This window comes from Oncorhynchus masou, chromosome 25 (assembly GCF_036934945.1).
Source record: "Oncorhynchus masou masou isolate Uvic2021 chromosome 25, UVic_Omas_1.1, whole genome shotgun sequence".
Classification (NCBI taxonomy): Eukaryota; Metazoa; Chordata; class Actinopteri; order Salmoniformes; family Salmonidae; genus Oncorhynchus; species Oncorhynchus masou.
This window is the reverse complement of record NC_088236.1, coordinates 25,309,264-25,328,009: the sequence shown is the minus strand read 5'-3', so window position 1 is coordinate 25,328,009 and position 18,746 is coordinate 25,309,264. Positions and strand designations below refer to the sequence as shown.

At 42.5% G+C, this 18,746-nt stretch overlaps 1 protein-coding gene across 1 annotated transcript; it reads left to right on the top strand.

The window, feature by feature from the left end:
• Positions 1–61: 61 nt before the first annotated feature.
• cdc45 (CDC45 cell division cycle 45 homolog (S. cerevisiae)) lies at positions 62–11,189 on the top strand. The gene is made up of 18 exons (XM_064937006.1): positions 62–257; positions 475–534; positions 641–733; positions 848–985; positions 1,920–2,069; positions 2,623–2,681; positions 3,229–3,277; positions 5,100–5,161; positions 5,258–5,308; positions 5,451–5,570; positions 6,235–6,366; positions 6,625–6,723; positions 7,263–7,424; positions 8,808–8,946; positions 9,904–9,987; positions 10,144–10,262; positions 10,407–10,483; positions 10,748–11,189. The coding sequence occupies exons 1-18, from the start codon at positions 207–209 to the stop codon at positions 10,810–10,812; spliced, it is 1,710 nt and encodes a 569-aa protein (XP_064793078.1). The 5' UTR covers positions 62–206; the 3' UTR covers positions 10,813–11,189.
• Positions 11,190–18,746: the final 7,557 nt, after the last annotated feature.

The following is an 18,746-nucleotide window of genomic DNA, read 5'->3' as shown; positions in this document are numbered from 1 at the left end:
GGTCAGTTTTACATAAGCCTACAAAGTGAAGTTTTATTGGTTGTTTAACATTCGGCAGCTGAAGTGCGAATTGGCGCCATATTTCCAACAAGGACAATTTGACCATACGACAGAAAAGCTCCTGGCTGCATTGAACAATAATAAAGTACCCGTAAAGTTATTTTATATTTTTCTGTTTTTATACAACCTTAGGAATATATTGTAAAATGTTTATTACGGACATAAGAAAGGAATTCTACGACGTTGTTGTCAACCAGGTAAGAACCTCTGACACTGGATTTAGTTTCCTGTTAACTAGCGCGTTATCTAACCGCAGAGAGGGGTGAAAATAGGAATACCACCGACATTTTTCAGTCAACTAGCGTTAATTATTCGCCTGCTATTTTTGCTAAATAAAATAGGATGTTAACGCTAACGTTACTTTTTACAAACTTCTGTGACTTGACTATTGACCTGTTCCTCCATTACTTTCAGAGAGTTGCCCTCCTGGTGTCATCTGATATCGATGCACTCTGCGCCTGTAAGATATTACAGGTAAGTCAAGGCCCCATCTTTTGCTGTCAAATATGTTAACTGATCTGCTACATGTTTGTCGAATTCACATGTTTTCTTACTGCCTCTTTCACACCCATCTACCCAGGCACTGTTTCACTGTGACCAGGTCCAGTACACCTTGGTGCCAGTGACAGGTTGGCAAGACCTTGGTACTGCCTTCTTAGAGCACAAGGAGCAGGTAATGTGAGACACCTGTCCACACCTGAATACCCTGGAATTCACCTTATTGTGTCTAACATGATTATCAAAACGACAAACATCCATGAAGGTGTCTTATTTGCTCTCATTTCAGTTCCACTGTTTTGTCCTGATCAACTGTGGGGCAAATGTTGATCTCCTGGAGACCCTTCAGCCAGAGGAAGATTCCATCTTCTTCATCTGTGACACACACAGACCTGTGGATGTAGTTAATGTCTACAATGACACCCAGGTGAGCAGTCAATGTCTATCCTAAATGACAGCCTTTTCCCTACATAGTGCAAAAGTAGCACGCTATATGGGGAATAGGGTCCCATTTAGGACATAATCAATCAGTAATTGTAATTGAGTGCACTGGTCCATCACAAGCCCAGCTTCTAGACCAGTATTGTATTCTCGGTCTAGCCTAATAAAACTAGCTCACTGTGTGACTTATTTACTAATCTTTGTCTGTGATTGTTTGATGCTTTTCCCACATCGGGAGGTATATCCGTGGGTGGTTCTGATTCAGAATTCATCGCCACGCTATGCCCAGGAACAAATTCAATTATTAGATGCTACTACCCCCTCCAAATCAATACCAAATATGGATGTCAGTGTTTGCTCGCACACGCTCCATTGTACTTCCTGTCTGTGTCAGCATGGTGCCCGTGTTACGAGGCTGATTAGCTAGGACATACAGGTGTGAAACACAGGTGTGCGTGCAAAGCGAGAACACAACATGGAATCCATCTTTGGTTTTGATTTGGCGGGGGGTGGTAGCATCTAACAATATCATTTAATAGTTTCTTATGCACTGCTCGTTCATGTAAGGGATGACATTTTAAGAAGGACTTGTCTACCAACTATGAATATACATTCCGACGTGGAACACGTGCTGCTACATAGGTAGTCATTTGATCGCGAGTTATCTCGAACGCATTCACTATGTAATACAATTAAACCTCTTAATTTCAATTATTAATAAAGAGGTTTTAAGTTTGGCCTAGTCCTTCACAATAGGTTGCTTCACTTTGGCAGCAGTTGGGTGACTTCAGAGGAGGAAAGTCCTTTAGGATACTGCCTTTGAGATGATCATGAGCACAGAAGTTGCTGTCCAGATGAAGAGCCAGTGTCAATCAGTGTTCTGAACTCAATCTCCCACAATCCAACCCCCCCCCCCCCAGGTGAAGCTAATGATAAAGCAGGATGATGACCTTGGAGTGCCCTCCTATGATGACATCTTCCGCGATGAAGAGGAGGAAGGTGGCGATGACTCTGGGAATGAGAGTGATGGAGGCTCTGAGCCTTCTGGGAAACGGAGGCGATACGATGAGGTATACTATGCTGTAGCTGAGACGATAAATCAAAAATTATCGACACTGACCACACCGATCACTTATTGCAGGCATTTTGAATATATTGTTCAGTATGATAAGTAGCCAATGCTAAAGATATGTAAAGTTTGATATGAAATAAGTTTGTTAATAAGGGTGATTGTTAATAGGACAATTGATGACTACAACCATCAAACTAGTAGTAGTTTAAAGGATTAAAAAATGGTACATACATTCTATTTATTGTTATCGCATCAATTAAATCCATATCGTGATAAATTGCCTTTTGTCCACATCGACCAGCACTAACTACTATGCTGTATTGATGTCATAAAAGTTGATAATAAAAAAGAAAAATGATATTGATCCCATCCCACCTCTCCTTAACCTATTGATCCAAGGTGGATACAATATTTCTGCTTCTCATTAATGTTTATTTTGCCAGGTGTAATTTTATTTGCATATGACAATGTTGATTTCCACAAAGTAGACGAAGCCAATCAAGTTTGCAGTGATGTATTGTTATTTATACCAACATGTTCCCATGTTTTAGGGGGAAGTGGAGAGGAGGATTGAGCGACAGAGAGCAACGAGAGAATGGGAGGCAAGGAGGTGAAGTTTAAAGCCCCCATGCAGTCTTTTATAATTTAATATTTAAATCATCACTGTTTGGTTAATAAATCACTGTTTATTTATTGAAAATTACTGAAATATATTTTGTATAATTTATTTCCCTGAACCAACTTTGGCCATTGAAATGCTCTGTCTGATCGAGTGGGCGTTAACAGACAAATTTGAAGATGTTTACATACACAGCCCTAATTGGCTGATAGGTTGATCTAGAGCCCACCCCCGTACCCAGATGAACAGTCACTGACTCTTTATAATCGGATCACATTGTCATGATGTGGGCCAGAAGTTCCATCCCATCTGAACAGGCTGAATTTCCAGGCATTTAAAAAAATATATATATAAAAAAATGGTTCTTACACAAAAAGGGCAAACACCGAAATTGTGAAAATTATGATATTTTGATCTCATTGTGTGGCCTTAAAAAAATATAATAATAATTACAACAGGTAAATCATGTTTTTAACCACACTGCCTCTTTAAAGGTTTAAACAGTCTTATAACTGACTTTTGAAACGTTTCATTTCAGACGTGAGATCCTGTTTGACTATGAGCAATATGAATACCATGGGACTTCGGTGAGTATGCATTATATATTGGTTATGTTGAAACTTGGTGTGTGTGCGATACATACATTATTGTAGAAACCGTTGAATCAGTAGGCATGTCCAAATTTTTGAACGGTTATGTGTGTGTGTGTGTGTGTGTGTGTGTGTGTGTGTGTGTGTTAAATAAATAACATGGACATTTCTAAAGTGAACCCAAACTTTTTTCATTTTTATTTATAAAAATATATATATATGGGGGTCACTTAGAAATGTCCATGTTTTCTATGAAAACATACATGAAAGGAGTTGCAAAATTAATAGGAAATATAGTCAAGACGTTGACAATTATAAATAATGATTTTTAATTGAAATAATAATTGTGTCCTTCAAACTTTGCTTTTGTCAAAGAATCTTCCATTTGCAGCAATTACGGCATTGCAGACCTTTTGGCATTCTAGTTGTCAATTTGTTGAGGTAATCTAAAGAGATTTCACCCCATGCTTCCTGAAACACCTCCCACAAGTTGGATTGGCTTGATGGGCACTTCTTACGTACCCTATGGTCAAGCTGCTCCCACGACAGATCAATAGGTTTGAGATCTGGTGACTGTGCTGGCCATTCCATTATAGACAGAATACCAGCTGACTGCTTCTTCTCTAAATAGTTTTTGCTTAGTTTGGAGCTGTGCTTTGGGTCATTGTCCTGTTGTATGAGGAAATTGGCTCCAATTAAGTGCCGTCCACAGGGTATGGCATGGTGTTGCAAAATGGAGTGATAGCCTTCCTTTAAGATCCCTTTTACCCTGTACAAATCTCCCGCTTTACCACCACCAAAGCACCCCCAGACCATCACATTGCCTCCACCATGCTTGACAGATGGCGTCAAGCACTCCTCCAGCATCTTTTCATTTTTTTCTGCTTATCACAAATGTTCGTCTTTGTGATCCGAACACCTCAAACTTAGATTCGTCTGTCCATAACACTTTTTTCCAATCATCCTCTGTCCAGTGTTTTTATTATTTTGCCCATCTTAATCTTTTCTTTTTATTGGCCAGTTTGAGATATAGCTTTTTCCCTGCAACTCTGCCTAGAAGGCCAGCATCCCGGAGTCGCCTCTTCATTGTTGCAGTTGAGACTGGTGTTTTGCGGGTACTATTTCATGAAACTGCCAGTTGAGGACTTGCAAGGCGTCTGTTTCTCAAACTAGACACTCTAATGTACTTGTCCTCTTTTTCAGTTGTGCCCCTGGGCTTCCCACTCCTCTTTCTATTCTGGTTAGAGCCAGTTTACGCAGTTCTGTGAAGGGAGGAGTACACAGCATTGTACGAGATCTTTTAGTTTCTTGGCAATTTTTCGCATGGAATAGCCTTCATTTCTCAGAACAAGAATAGATTGATGATTTTCAGAAGAAAGATCTTTGTTTCTGGCCATTTTGAGCCTGTAATCAAACCCAAAAATGCTGATGCTCCAGATACCCAACTAGTGTAAAGAAAGCCAGTTTTATTGCTTCTTTAATCAGAACCACAGTTTTCAGCTGTGCTAACATAATTGCGAAAGGGTTTTCTAATGAACAATTAGACTTTTAAAATGGTAAACTTGGATTAGCTAAAACAACGTGCCATTGGAACACATGAGTGATGGTTGCTGATAATGGTCCTCTGTAAGCCTATGTAGATATTACATTATAAATCAACCTTTTCCAGCTACAATAGTCATTTACAACATTAACAATGTCTACACTGTATTTATGATCAATTTTATGTTATTTTAAATGGACAAAAAATTTGCTATTCTTTCAAAAACAAGGAGATTTCTAAGTGACCCAAAACTTTTGAACATATGTATGTGTGCAGGCTGCAATGGTGATATTTGAGCTGGCATGGGTCCTGACTAAGGACACTAAAGATATGCTGTGGTAAGTGATCTTGTGTTTTTTGTAAAGTTATATAAATGTAATTTATTGCATATGCAGACTATGATAACAATCTGTTAAACATTTGATGTTGGACAGGTGGGCCATCATTGGGCTGACTGACCAGTGGGTTCATGATAAAATCACTCAGTAAGAATATTTCACTCCAACTCTCTTCTATAACACTTCAAATCTGATGCAACATCTAGGATGCCTATAAAGTTTTTGAAAAATACAAAGCTCATGTCCTACACGAGCACTAACTTTCTTGTATTGTTCCTGTGCCTCCCAGTATGAAGTATGTAACAGACATCGCTACTCTGCAGCGCCACGTCTCACGTCACAACCACCGGAACGAGGATGAGGAGAATTCTCTCTCTATCGACTGCATGAGGATCTCCTTCGAGTACGAGTATCCTTTAACTTCACTGGCCAAAGGACCAGGGGAGCTCAGACTTGTGCTTGACAACTTTTTGAGACCTTTGGTTCAGCTATTTTGTTGCTGTGGTGTTTTCTAGGGCTGTGACGATACCAGTATATATAAATAAAAATATATCCCATTTAGCAGACGCTTTTGTCCAAAGCGACTTACAAGTCGGCTGGGGCCACTACTTTTACATATGGGTGGTCCCAGCGGGAATCGAACCCACGACGCTTGGCGTTGCAAGCGCCATGCTCTACCGACTGAGCCACACAGGCAAGGCAAGGAATGAAGACACGAGACGGATTTAACTTCAGGAAAACAGCCCTAATGTTGGAAATAAACATAATTACGTTGTCATCCAGAGTCACATTTAGTTTATTTTCCAAGGTATAGCACACTAGTTTATGTACTGCAGGATTTTAAAGAAATTAAAAGGGAAGTTCTCATTTTTGCCCTGGTTTTGCCTCGATATTAACAAGTATCGCAATACTGGTATTGTCCCGGCCCTAGTTTTTTTAATTTGGGTCCGACGTGTTCTTAGTAAGCGTTGCCACATTCTTGTGGCTGTGTGTATGCTGTCCTGACTGTCACCCTCCCGTTCCTCCCTGTCATGCCTTTCTCTGTGTGTCAACCCCTTGACGCCCTGTCTCAGTCTGCGTCTGGCCCTCTACCAGCACTGGTCTCTGTTTGAGAGTATCTGTAACTCCTCTTACACCTCCTGCAACTTTAAGCTCTGGTCAATGCATGGCCAGAAGAAACTCCAGGAGTTCCTCGCTGACATGGGGTATGCTATCCCCAAGTTATGACTGTCAAATAGAATAGGATCTCCATGAAATGATCACTTTAGGAACATGCATGACTCGCTTTCTTGAATATCAATTACTAATCAATTAGTTAATGTAAGCTACAATTAGTCTGTAGCCTCTGAAGGACAAATGTCACTTCATCAAAAGTAATGGGCAGCAGTTTGTTGTTTTGATTTATTGATAACAATGGATTGTTTGAAGGCATCATCAAAGATGGTTTCTGTTTGTTGTCCCAGCCTGCCCCTGAAACAGGTGAAGCAGAAGTTCAACTCCATGGACATGTCAGTCAAAGAAAACCTGCGAGAAGTTATAGAAGAATCCTCCAACAAATACGGGTAAGAGTGTTTGTCTATTCTAGTGCATCAAGATATCTGTAATCCCCATTATCAATCACTCTGTATATATGATGAATAAAATATGCCCTTCTCCTAATATGTCCAATAGACTATTTTCAACTACACAACACAATGACGTCACGCACAGATGTGCACAACTCTTGGCAGCAGTATGAAAGCCATTGCCATCTGCGCCCGTTCGACATAGCCTAGATTCACTTTTTTATTACTCCTAAACAAAATACCTTTTGTGTTCTCATACGCATACAATGTTTTGATTCTCACTTTAACAGTCGCTAAGATTCCATTTGTTTGCAAGCTTTGGAAAACAACTGTTTTGGGTACAGCAGTTGTAGTGTGAAATGCACTCATAAGCAACATGTAAATAGAGGCTTTTTGTTTTGCTGGCGTTGTAAATTATAAGAACTCCCACTTGTTCTGCCACTAACCTGCGCGCATCGCCCTTGTGTGGCAATGTTTGTAAACACAGAAAAGGGTCTATAGCCCTCATTTTAATGCTGTTTTCTCTGTCCCTTCAGTATGAAGGACATCCGTATCCAGACTTTCGGTGTTCACTTCGGCTTCAAGAACCATTTCCTGGCCAGTGATGTCGTGCACGCTACTGCCGCCCTGCTGGAGAGCACTGAGAAGGACGACAGCCCCGGCGACAACTTTATCAAGGCCCTCGACTGCCTCTCCAGGTACACACACGTACATGCGCACACAAACTCTCCATAAGAAAAGCCTTTGACTGCCTGTCCTGGTGTAGGAGGAGTACTGGACAATCCCAGAAAGCTGGATTGTTCTCTTATTCCTTGTTGAGCTCATGATGAAATGTATAAAGATTAACAGAGCACAGGGTCTTGGGCTCTCACGGTGCTCGCCCCATGTGTGTATTCACTTGGGATCAAACGGGAGAGGGACGAGGGTTGGGCGATATTACGATAGGAACGTTTATCGATGACGATTGACAACCTTGTGATGTGACATGATGGTTTAGCCTATTTGAACTTGACTGGCGCTGCGCCATAGGCCTGAAGAACGAGGGTCGGACAGGGCAGCACACGAGTGACATTCAGAGTAATCTGCTTATTCCTGTTTGCTATAGCCTATTTCAATAAATAGCCTATGTTGTATAGGGCAGCAGAACGCAAGAGAGGAATTTAGGCTAGACAGAATTCCACCAAAGCAGTGCAAAATGTCCATTCAGAAAATGTTTCTAGCTCTGTCGGATACACAGACGTTAAAGCTTAAACTTATTACGTTTTATAACAGACACTCCTTAACTATATTGTCTAGCTGTTAAAAAAAAAAAAAAACTTGCGCTTTATTCCCTTCTCTCTATTCAATATGACCTTTGGGCTAGGCCAGGGGTCCTCAAACTTTTTGGGGCCGGGGACCACTTTTGTGATAGCAAATTCACCACGGACTCACCTCGTTTTTCATAATTGATTGGATTTATAAAGCACCTTTCTACCAACCAGAAGTACTCAAATCAGTTTATACATAGTAGGGGGAATCTCACCTCATCCACCACTAATGTGTGGCACCCACCTGGGTGATGCACAGCAACCATTTTCTGCCAGAACTCTCACCACAAATCACCTATCAAGTGAGGAGGCCAATTAGGAATGAGGGGGATGATTAGGTGGCCATAATGGAATGGGGCCAGGTTAGGAATTTAGCCATGACACAGGGTTTAACACCCCTACACTAATGATAAGTGACATGGGATTTTTTTAAATCACTACAGAGTCAGAACACCTCTTTAACGTCCTATCTGAAAGATTGCACCCTCGCAGGGCAATGTCCCCTTCACTGCCCTGGGGCATTGGAATCTCCTTAGACCGGAGTGCCCCCTGGTCGTCGTCCCTCCCCCCAACACCACTTCCAGCAGCATCTGGTCTCCCATCCATTATGAGTACATAATCACAATATGACAAAAGTTCGCCCAACCCTAAGAGGGACCTATTTGAATTCTGTCCAATAGTAACACATTCTTTTTGCAAGAAGTGTTACGGTGTGCACTAATGAATACACCCCAGGTGTTGGAATGACCCCATCCTGTTTTCTTTCCTCTGAAGGAGTAACCTGGAGCGTCTCCATGGTGGCATTGATTTGGCTAAGAAGAAGTTGATGGCCATCCAACAGACTGTAGCCAGTTGCATCTGCACCAACCTCATACTGTCACAGGGACCCTTCCTCTACTGCTACCTCTTGGAGGTGTGTGTTATACAGTATACTGTTACCACTGTAATATCACGGTAGCAAAATGTCATGATACTTACGATGCCAACATTTTCGAATACCATAGTACCACTTCATATGATACTACCAAATGTTTTGGCCCTACTGTTTAAGAAGCCAGTGGCACATGTTATAAAATGTCTATAAAGTCTGACATTTTTTAGAAATTCTGTATAACAAAAAAAAGTATAGCAACTAATGTCTTGTATGCGCTGGTCCAATAATGTCCACTTGACTTTCATGAGCATATCATGTGGCAGCAGAAATCAGCCTGCCGCATCCCCTATCAGTCCTCACTCGCCTGTTTCTCCCTGTTCACTCTTCCTGGACATCTGTTCTTCCATCAGTTTAAACGTGATGTAGTGGTGATGAGGGGGAATGCTGTCCCTGATCTGTTTTTTTCTTTCTTGCATTTGATGAATTGAAGCAACGTCTAATGTAAGCCGAAACTCTCTTTCTAGCCCTTACATTCTGTTTGGTGCAAAACGGTTTTAATGTTGGGAGCAATGTGTTTGTAGGAGAGCGAGTGGTGTGTGCGTGTTTGAGGGGAGAGAGTTAGTATGTGTGTGAATTGAAGCGTGAAGGTTTCATGCAGGGTTTTCCCCTTACTGCCATAATGACATGCAGATGATTATGTTCCTCCAGCCAAATCACAGGTAGGCCTTTGCAAATATGAGCAAACCAGCCATTCTATGCAGTATACAGAAGTTACATTTTGAGTAGAAATTTGAACATCAGTGAAGTGAGGTTTTTTGTTGTGTGTTTGTGTAGCACATGTGCAGAACGTTTAGAAAACGGGAACAAGTGTCATGGGACGGGGTGAACCGAACGCTAGGTCATTCTGAATTGGCCTGGTATCGTTTGTAAAATGTTGGTATCGTGACAACACTAGTGTGTGGTATGTCCTCCCTATGACCATCCATCTCTGTGCAGGGAACTCCTGATGTGAAGCTGTTCTCCAAGCCCATGGCCTTGACCCTGCTCTGCAAGTACCTGCTCAAAGCCTTTGTCCGCTCTGTGAGTAACTCAGTATTTCACTTACCCATTATCCAAGGCCCTGTCTAGCTCTTGGCCCTGGTCTTCAATTAGTTTCAAACAAAAATGACAGTGTTATAGATGTTTGTTTATGGTATTTTGCATCGCTCATGCTTGTCTGCCTATGCCTGTACATAGACGAGGAATAAGCGATGTAAGCTGCTGCCCTTGATCATAGCTGCTCCCATGGATGTGGAGAAGAGAACTGTCATCGTTCTAGGCATCCCACCTGAGTCTGAGACATCCGACAAGAAGAAGTGAGTTCATAAGTTGTGTGCCTGTCTCTGTGCAAGCACTTGAATGTCCTTTATGTTTTGGGCAAAACTAAAACAAATGCTAATTTTAATCTTCCTTTTGTTCTCGCTCTCTCCCTAATTTCTTTCTCTCTCCCTCTCCAATAGTTTCTTTGGCCGTGCGTTTGAGAAAGCAGCAGAGAGCACCAGCTCCAGAACTCTCCACGACCACTTCGACACCTCTAGTAAGTAAAATGTTATTGTAATGGTATATATTTTCCACAAGAGGGCAGACATGACACACTACAGATGGGCCTTACACTGGTGTCGTACATGTATTTCAGTACTTTATTTGGCTCTCATACAGGTGCTTTCTCAAGTCCATTGTTACAGCTTTAATCATTACATCATCAGGTGTTTAAAAAAACATTTCCCTTGCACCTGGTAGCCATAACAGCTCAAATTGAGCAATACACATGCTCATACTTACCTATGTTTTGCCTTTGCAGTCATTGAGCTAAAGATGGAGGACAGGACTAAGTTTCTGGATGCCCTCATCACCCTGCTGTCCTAAGGAGTGAGCTAACTAAGACACACTGATGTATGGATAAAGTTCCTGAAATTGATATGTGAAATCTGTAGATGCTGGAAGAGACTGTATGACATTACAACTAGGTTCATGCCCAATGTGATGGAGAAATCTCTATTTTGTGCTTCACCTGTTTTGGCCAATGAAGAGTATTTTTCAATGTTTTGTATTTTCATTTCAGGATACTTTGTGATGCCTATATGTATATTGTACTGTTTTTATAAGTGTATTGTGAGGGTTTGTGTTTTTAATCTCATGTAAATACATTTTTATACATTCATGTAACACTTTTATTAAATGATATTTTATTGATGTATAATTATTGAAGTTACCATCTCTTAAGAGAAGGAATGATACCCCTATTACTACTAAATGTTTCAAGTATATGTAATAACATTGAACTTTGGTGCAGAATGTGATATGGACTGTAGAAAGTGCTTAACCATCTCCCTCAGTATACTGATCTGGAGCATAGGTTAACACACAGTCCGTGGCCCATATAGCACAGTATAAATACAGTTTCATGGATGGGTGGGATCCAAGTCCCCCTCTGTGGGCTAATTGTGCCCCATGTCTCAAATCAGTATGAGGTCATGACCCACAGAGAAGAGGGTTCTGGGGGTTTCACAGGAAAGGCTGATCTGCTCGCCATGGTGAAAGCGAAACGTGCCAGAAGGAGCTTACTAAGCTAGGGGAGGGGAACGGGATCCTCATAGCAGACGTGGTGTGTCTGTGTATATTATTTTTATTGCCTTGAACACAAATGTGGATGTGTAACAATCTGACTTCCTGCTGATTGAATGTTTGGATGTACAGTATTATTGTATGTTCTCAACTAACTGGAAAATGGTCAGATGAATTTGCTATGAAGGTAAAGCTCATACTGTTCACTGGTCTGGTGAGAGACACCTTATGATGTATAGTTCTAACGTTTACTATTTCATATCCTCTAAACACACCCCACTAGTTACTGGGTGGGTCCCGTTTATTTTTGAGTGATGTTATTACCTAAAGTGAGCTGATTGAGCCAAATTATTGTTTACTTTACTTAGAGTTTAGGAGAATGTCTCTAGATTGTAAAGAATTAGAATTTGGCCACAGGGATTTTGAACTTTGCAGCCATAACATCCCTAGTCTGGCTACACTATTCCACTGTTCCTTTACATTGTGAACTTCTTATCAAGGAATGTTCTGGCATCTGATGATGTCCTGTCTGCCTTTTCACCAAAAGGCAGCATGGTTGTGCCCCATCCCCCAATATCACCCTCACATAGCCACGCCCTTAGTACCTTTTCCCCAACCATACAGAGGTCACATCTTTCAGATGCCAGTGAAACGTGGAGAAATTGTGAATTCCAGTCTATTATGAGGTCTGTCCCCCCCTGCTGGCATTTCTCTCAGCCAAACCACTTCACCCCTCAAACCCCATCCTATTCTTCGGTCCCCTCTTTCACCTTTCCAACCCCCAGTGGTGGGGGGCCACTGGCCTTTCTGCTGCTCTGCCCCGGAGGAATGCAACATTACCCCCTGGTCATGTCACAACTACACGAACACACTCACATGTGGCAGGAGAGGGGTAGCGTGTGGGACAGAGGGTATTTGAGGGCCTCACAGTCACACATGTTGCCTTTACTCCTTGGGGTTAAGCTACTTTGTTCACAGAAGGAGCCCAGTGACTACTTTACCCAAGAGCACTGTGTGAGAGTGTGTGTCACTGTCAATACAAGTATATCTATTTATTTGTACAGTACTGGATATTTGTTAATTAGTTAGAAAGATTTAGAGATTTGAAAGATCTAGGGAAAACATTATCCAACTTTCTTAATTTTACTTAATGATTAACAACTGCAACATCCTTCCAAACAAATCCACTTTCAGAGTGTAGGAAATTAGTTGTGATCTCTTCTACAGGTTACTCTAATAAAGAAATGTGGTCAATAAACTATGTTACAGTGGCTGTGAAGCATTCAGGCACATACATACAGCATGTCTCAATGACTTCTTGCACAGTAACCCTCTTTCTATCTAAAGCCTTTTCACTTGTTTTCTTCCTCTCCCTAACAATCCCGGATTCCTGATAGGATTAGCCAGACTGGACGACCGGGAACAAAAGCCCACAGCTGACTCCCACTGTCGATGCCTGTCTCACAGAGACGCTATGCTGAGGAGGGTGAATGGGCTACACACATACATTGCCCTCCCCCAGTCATGCATTCACTGTGCCATCATCAGTAGCTCCCCAAAACATCAGCTGGGGTCTAAAGATGCCCCTCCCACTGTGACCTTTAACCTAAGTGACTGCCAACCTCTGTGACCTCTCACAGTTGTAGGGTCAGCCCATAGAATTAGAATATTAGGATCTCTATGGGTCAACCTCTGAAGCTGGCATTACTGTGTTCTTTCTAAAAGCACTCTTGCAAAAGATTTGAGGAGAAATGTTCATGTGCAGTTTTCTTATTTTTTTCATTGGTAGTTTAGCAATGAACCTGACTACAGTGTATGCATGTATTCTTTCCTTTCTTAAAATATAGATACCATCAAACTACAGACCACATTGTGAACAAAGGACCTGCCACTGCTTTCTGAACGTCTAACCATATACCCACCGTCATGGATGTGTGACTAAACCGAATATGAAGACACACTCATACACGCAGCATGGAGAGGCCAGTGTCTCAGATGAGTGGGCAGCCTCATTCACGGCCAGACCTGGGTGCACTTCCTTTAAACCTCAGAGAGGGACGGGCCATTTTTTTTTACACTACTCTAGTTTCCCTGGACACCAGAGGGACATAGGGTGTCCAGCCCTGAGAGGTCTGAATCATGCTGTTTGTGCTACTTAGTACAAAGATAAACTTTGAGAATGATAGAATATGCTCACACACTCAAGAATTAGCGAAACACTCATTTCATCATAAACAACTAGTTTGTTGTTTATTTTTCCAAAGCTGTTATGTCGTTTGCAGAGCAAATCCACAGCAGTGCCTGGAATAGCAACACTGAATTTCCTGCAAGATGCAATTAATGTCAAAACCATGCTCTCCTCAGGATCCTGTGTGTGTGTGGTGTAAATATGTGGGCCAGCAGGCACAGCTGATACTAAAACCAACATCCTCCATTAATTACAAAGACCTTCGGTTGACTAGACTGGGTAGATAGAGAACCTCTGGCATGGCATACACCCACACGTTAGGGGCAGCTTTTCTTAGGACATTAACTGTTTCTCTAAATTATGGGTTGTAAGGTAATTCCTGGGTTATTATTTGGTCAATCAATACAATCCCCCCTTTTAGCTGAAAAGTTAAGACAGACATACAAGCAGAGAGACTGACAGTGTTTTCAGTGAGCCATGATACCTGTGATAAATAAGAAATGTCTCTTCATCTGTCTTTTGACATTCCAACCTGCAGGCCCTCTCCTTCATCTCATCTTCATTTCCTTCATCTCAGCCGAGTGCTTTCATGCCTTCTTTTTGGCCTGGTCTGTGTGTCTGCATGGCATGTTGTTGATTTGATTTGATGTCAAGTCTGGAACATGTTTTGGATTTTTTACACACCTTGTGGTTTCTTGGATGTGTTATCCATTCTGTTCCCTGTTTGAGTAATTGAGGGGTTTGTTGTATTTGTGTTGTGGGCGGCCTGACGTTATATTGGTGCACTATACAGTAGGCAAAATGGTGTTTAGAATCTGTTCATCTATTCTGGATGATTGGTGGGGTGTAAAATGGGATAGAACTCTCAATCTCTTCACTATGTTAATATACAGTGCATTCGGAAAGTATTCAGACCCCTTCACTTTTTCCATATTTTGTTACGTTACAGCCTTATTCTAAAATGGCTTTAAAAAATATATACAGTACCAGTCAAAAGTTTGGATACCTACTCATTCAAGGGTTATACTTTTATTTTTTTTTTACTATTTTCTACATTGTAGAATAATAGTGAAGACATTAACACTATGAAATAACACATATGGATTCATGTAAACCCCAAAAAATGCCAAGAGTGTGCAAAGGGTGGCTACTTAGAAGAATATAAAATGCACTGCTCAAAAAAATAAAGGGAACACTAAAATAACACATCCTAGATCTGAATGAATGACAAATTCTTATTTAATACTTTTTTCTTTACATAGTTGAATGTGCTGACAACAAAATCACACAAAAATTATCAATGAAAATCAAATTTATCAACCCATGGAGGTCTGGATTTGGAGTCACACTCAAAATTAAAGTGGAAAACCACACTACAGGCTGATCCAACTTTTATATAATGTCCTTAAAACAAGTCAAAATTAGGCTCAGTAGTGTGTGTGGCCTCCACGTGCCTGTATGACCTCCCTACAACACCTGGGCATGCTCCTGATGAGGTGGCGGATGGTCTCCTGAGGGATCTCCTCCCAGACCTGGACTAAAGCATCTGCCAACTCCTGGACAGTCTGTGGTGCAACGTGGTGTTGGTGGATGGAGCGAGACATGATGTCCCAGATGTGCTCAATTGGATTCAGGTCTGGGGAACGGGCGGGCCAGTCCATAGCATCAATGCCTTCCTCTTGCAGGAACTGCTGACACACTCCAGCCACTTGAGGTCTAGCATTGTCTTGCATTAGGAGGAACAAGGGGTCTGAGGATCTCATCTCAGTACCTAATGGCACTCAGGCTACTTCTGGCGAGCACATGGAGGGCTGTGCGGCCCCCCAAAGAAATGCCACCCCACACCATGACTGACCCACCGCCAAACCGGTCATGCTGGAGGATGTTGCAGGCAGCAGAACGTTCTCCACGGCATCTCCAGACTCTGTCATATCTGTCACATGTGCTCAGTGTGAACCTGCTTTCATCTGTGAAGAGCACGGCGCCAATGGCGAATTTGCCAATCTTGGTGTTCTCTGGCAAATGCCAAACGTCCTGCACGGTTTTGGGCTGTAAGCACAACCCCCACCTGTGGACGTCGGGCCCTCATACCACCCTCATAGAGTCTGTTTCTGACCGTTTGAGCAGACACATGCACATTTGTGGCCTGCTGGAGGTCATTTTGCAGGGCTCTGGCAGTGCTCCTCGCACAAAGGCGGAGGTAGCGGTCCTGCTGCTGGGTTGTTGCCCTCCTACGGCCTCCTCCACATCTCCTGATGTACTGGCCTGTCTCCTGGTAGCGCCTCCATGCTCTGGACACTACGCTGACAGACACAGCAAACCTTCTTGCCACAACTCGCATTGATGTGCCATCCTGGATGAGCTGCACTACCTGAGCCACTTGTGTGGGTTGTAGACTCCGTCTCATGCTACCACTAGAGTGAAAGCCCCGCCAGCATTCAAAAGAGACCAAAATATCAGCCAGGAAGCATAGGAACTGAGAAGTGGTCTGTGGTCACCACCTGCAGAACCACTCCTTTTAATGGTGTCTCCTCTGTTGAGATGGGAAAACCTTCCAGAAGGACAACTATCTTTGTAGCACTCCACCAATCAGGCCTTTATGAGAGAGTTGCCAGACGGAAACACTCCTCGGTAAAAGGTACATGACAGCCCGCTTTGATTTTGTCAAAAGGCACCTAAAGGACTCTCAGACCATGAGAAACAACATTCTCTGGCCTGAATGCCAAGCATCACATCTGAAGGAAACCTGGCACCAGACAGATTTGTACCTTGTCAGCTCGGGGGTTTGAACTTGCAACCTTCCGGTTACTAGTCCAACGCTCTAACCACTAGGCTACCCTGCCGCCCCGACAGAGCTTGAGAGGATCTGCAGAGAAGAATGGGAGAGTCTCCCCAAATACAAGTGTGCCAATTTTGTAGCGCCTTACCCATGAAGACTTGAGGCTGTAATCGCTGACACATTTGCTTCAATAAAGTGCTAAGTAAAGTTTTTTTTGCAAACATTTAATAAGAACTGTTTTTGCTTTGTCATTGTGGAGTATTGTGTGTAGATTGATGAGGGAAAACATTTTATTAATTTTAGAATAAGGATGTAACATAACAATGTGGAAAAAGTGAAGAGGTCAGAATACTTTCCGAATGGACTGTATTTGATAACCTCCTCATTGGAAATGTAATTCTAGTTGAAAGGAACAACATGTTCCTCCATCTTGATGACAAAAGCAGGAATGTCTTGGGTGGGATGTCAGCGGGAGTAGCCTCTGGTTTTGCTGACCAATTCCAAAAACAACTCCAACACAAACACTACTGCTTTAGGACGGTGTGGTGCAGGGAAAATGAGATTAATGATTTGGCATGAGCGACTTTGTGTGCACGCGCGCACATCTGTGTTTGTGCTTGAGGGCTAGCCAGTGGTGTGAGACAACAACCAAGGAGCATTTCACGTGTGATGGAGCAGTGTTTAAGCCCCCCTCTTCTCCCACACCCCACTTGTTCCTTCCTGTTCCGCTGTCCACTGGACAGGAAGTCTGTGCTACTGGGCTGTGACAAAGCTCTGAGTCATTCCACTGGTTTCAGCCTCAGGGGTCCACCACTGTCTAGCCATGCTGAATTATGAGAATTTCTTACGTAACCTATAGGTTTTTACCACTTCTAACAAATATCTTATGTACTTGCTCATCACTTAAGAAAAATATACAATTTGTCCTTTTATTGTAAGCATGGGAATGGAGTGACTGACTCACTGTCTTTTATTAGAGACTATCTGGGTGCACCTGCTTTGCCTGAGTCATCTATTACTCTGTCTCTCTTTGGCTGAATTCCAAACACTTAAAAGACACACCCTATCCTCAGCCCTCAAATTAAGTGGGCACTTCTGATGACGGATCATGACGTCTGACGAGAAGACGCTTGCAGGGCAAGGAGCGAGGGAGGAAGGAATGATTTTTAAATGGACCACCCTTGCCTGGAAATTCGTCACTCGTTCAACCCGCGATGATTGTTTCAGCCACCGGTAGCTTGTGGGTGCTTTATATGCGCTACAGTCAATTATGATTGCATGTCTACTTAAATTATCTACATAATTATTAATATACGCCTACTGTATGACAGCTAGCAAATTAATTAGCTAACGAATGTTAGACTGCCGAGCTGGAACTTCTGAAGAAAGAAAATGTTTTATTTCTACAATTTCCAAAAGCTAACCAAACAAAAACATAATTACTTTTACGAGACGTGTTTGTGCCATCATGTGCATTAGTAGCACAATTGATTTTTTTTCAACCCTTTTTCTCCCTTGTCCCATCGCTGCAACTAACGTACGGACTCGGGAAAGGCGAAGGTCAAGAGCCATACGTCCTCCGAAACACAACACAACCCAACCAAGCCGCACTGCTTCTTGACACAACGCCCGCTTAACCCAGAAGCCAGCCTCACCATTGTGTCGGAGGAAACATCGTACACCTGGTGACCGTGTCAGGGTGCATTGCACCCGGCCCGCCACAGGAGTCGCGAGTGTGCAATGGGACAAGAACATCCCTGCTGGCCTATCCCGGACGACGCTGGGCCAATTGTGCACCGCCCCGGGTTTCCCGGGCGCGGCTGGCTGCTACAGAGCCGGCTGCGACAATGCCTTAGACCGCAGTGCCACTCACGAGGCCTGAGTAGCACAATTTCTAACCTTTTTTACTTACACTTGTATGTTGACGTATCCATATTGACATTGAGGTTTTACATTTCGGCAGACTATTTTTAGCGGATGTACAATCATCGCGAATTGAATTATGGGGCCGAAGTAAACATAATTGTACACTCGCAAACTCTATCAAAAACGAGGGCTGGAGGGCTTATGTTGAACTTCCCTTGTTACAGTTGAAGTCTGAAGTTTACATGCGCTTAAGTTGGAGTCATTAAAACTCGTTTTTCAACCACTCCACAATTTTCTTGTTAACAAACTATAGTTTTGGCAAGTCGGTTAGGACATCTACTTTGTGCATGACACAGATAATTTTTCCAACAATTGTTTACAGACAGATTATTTCACTTATAA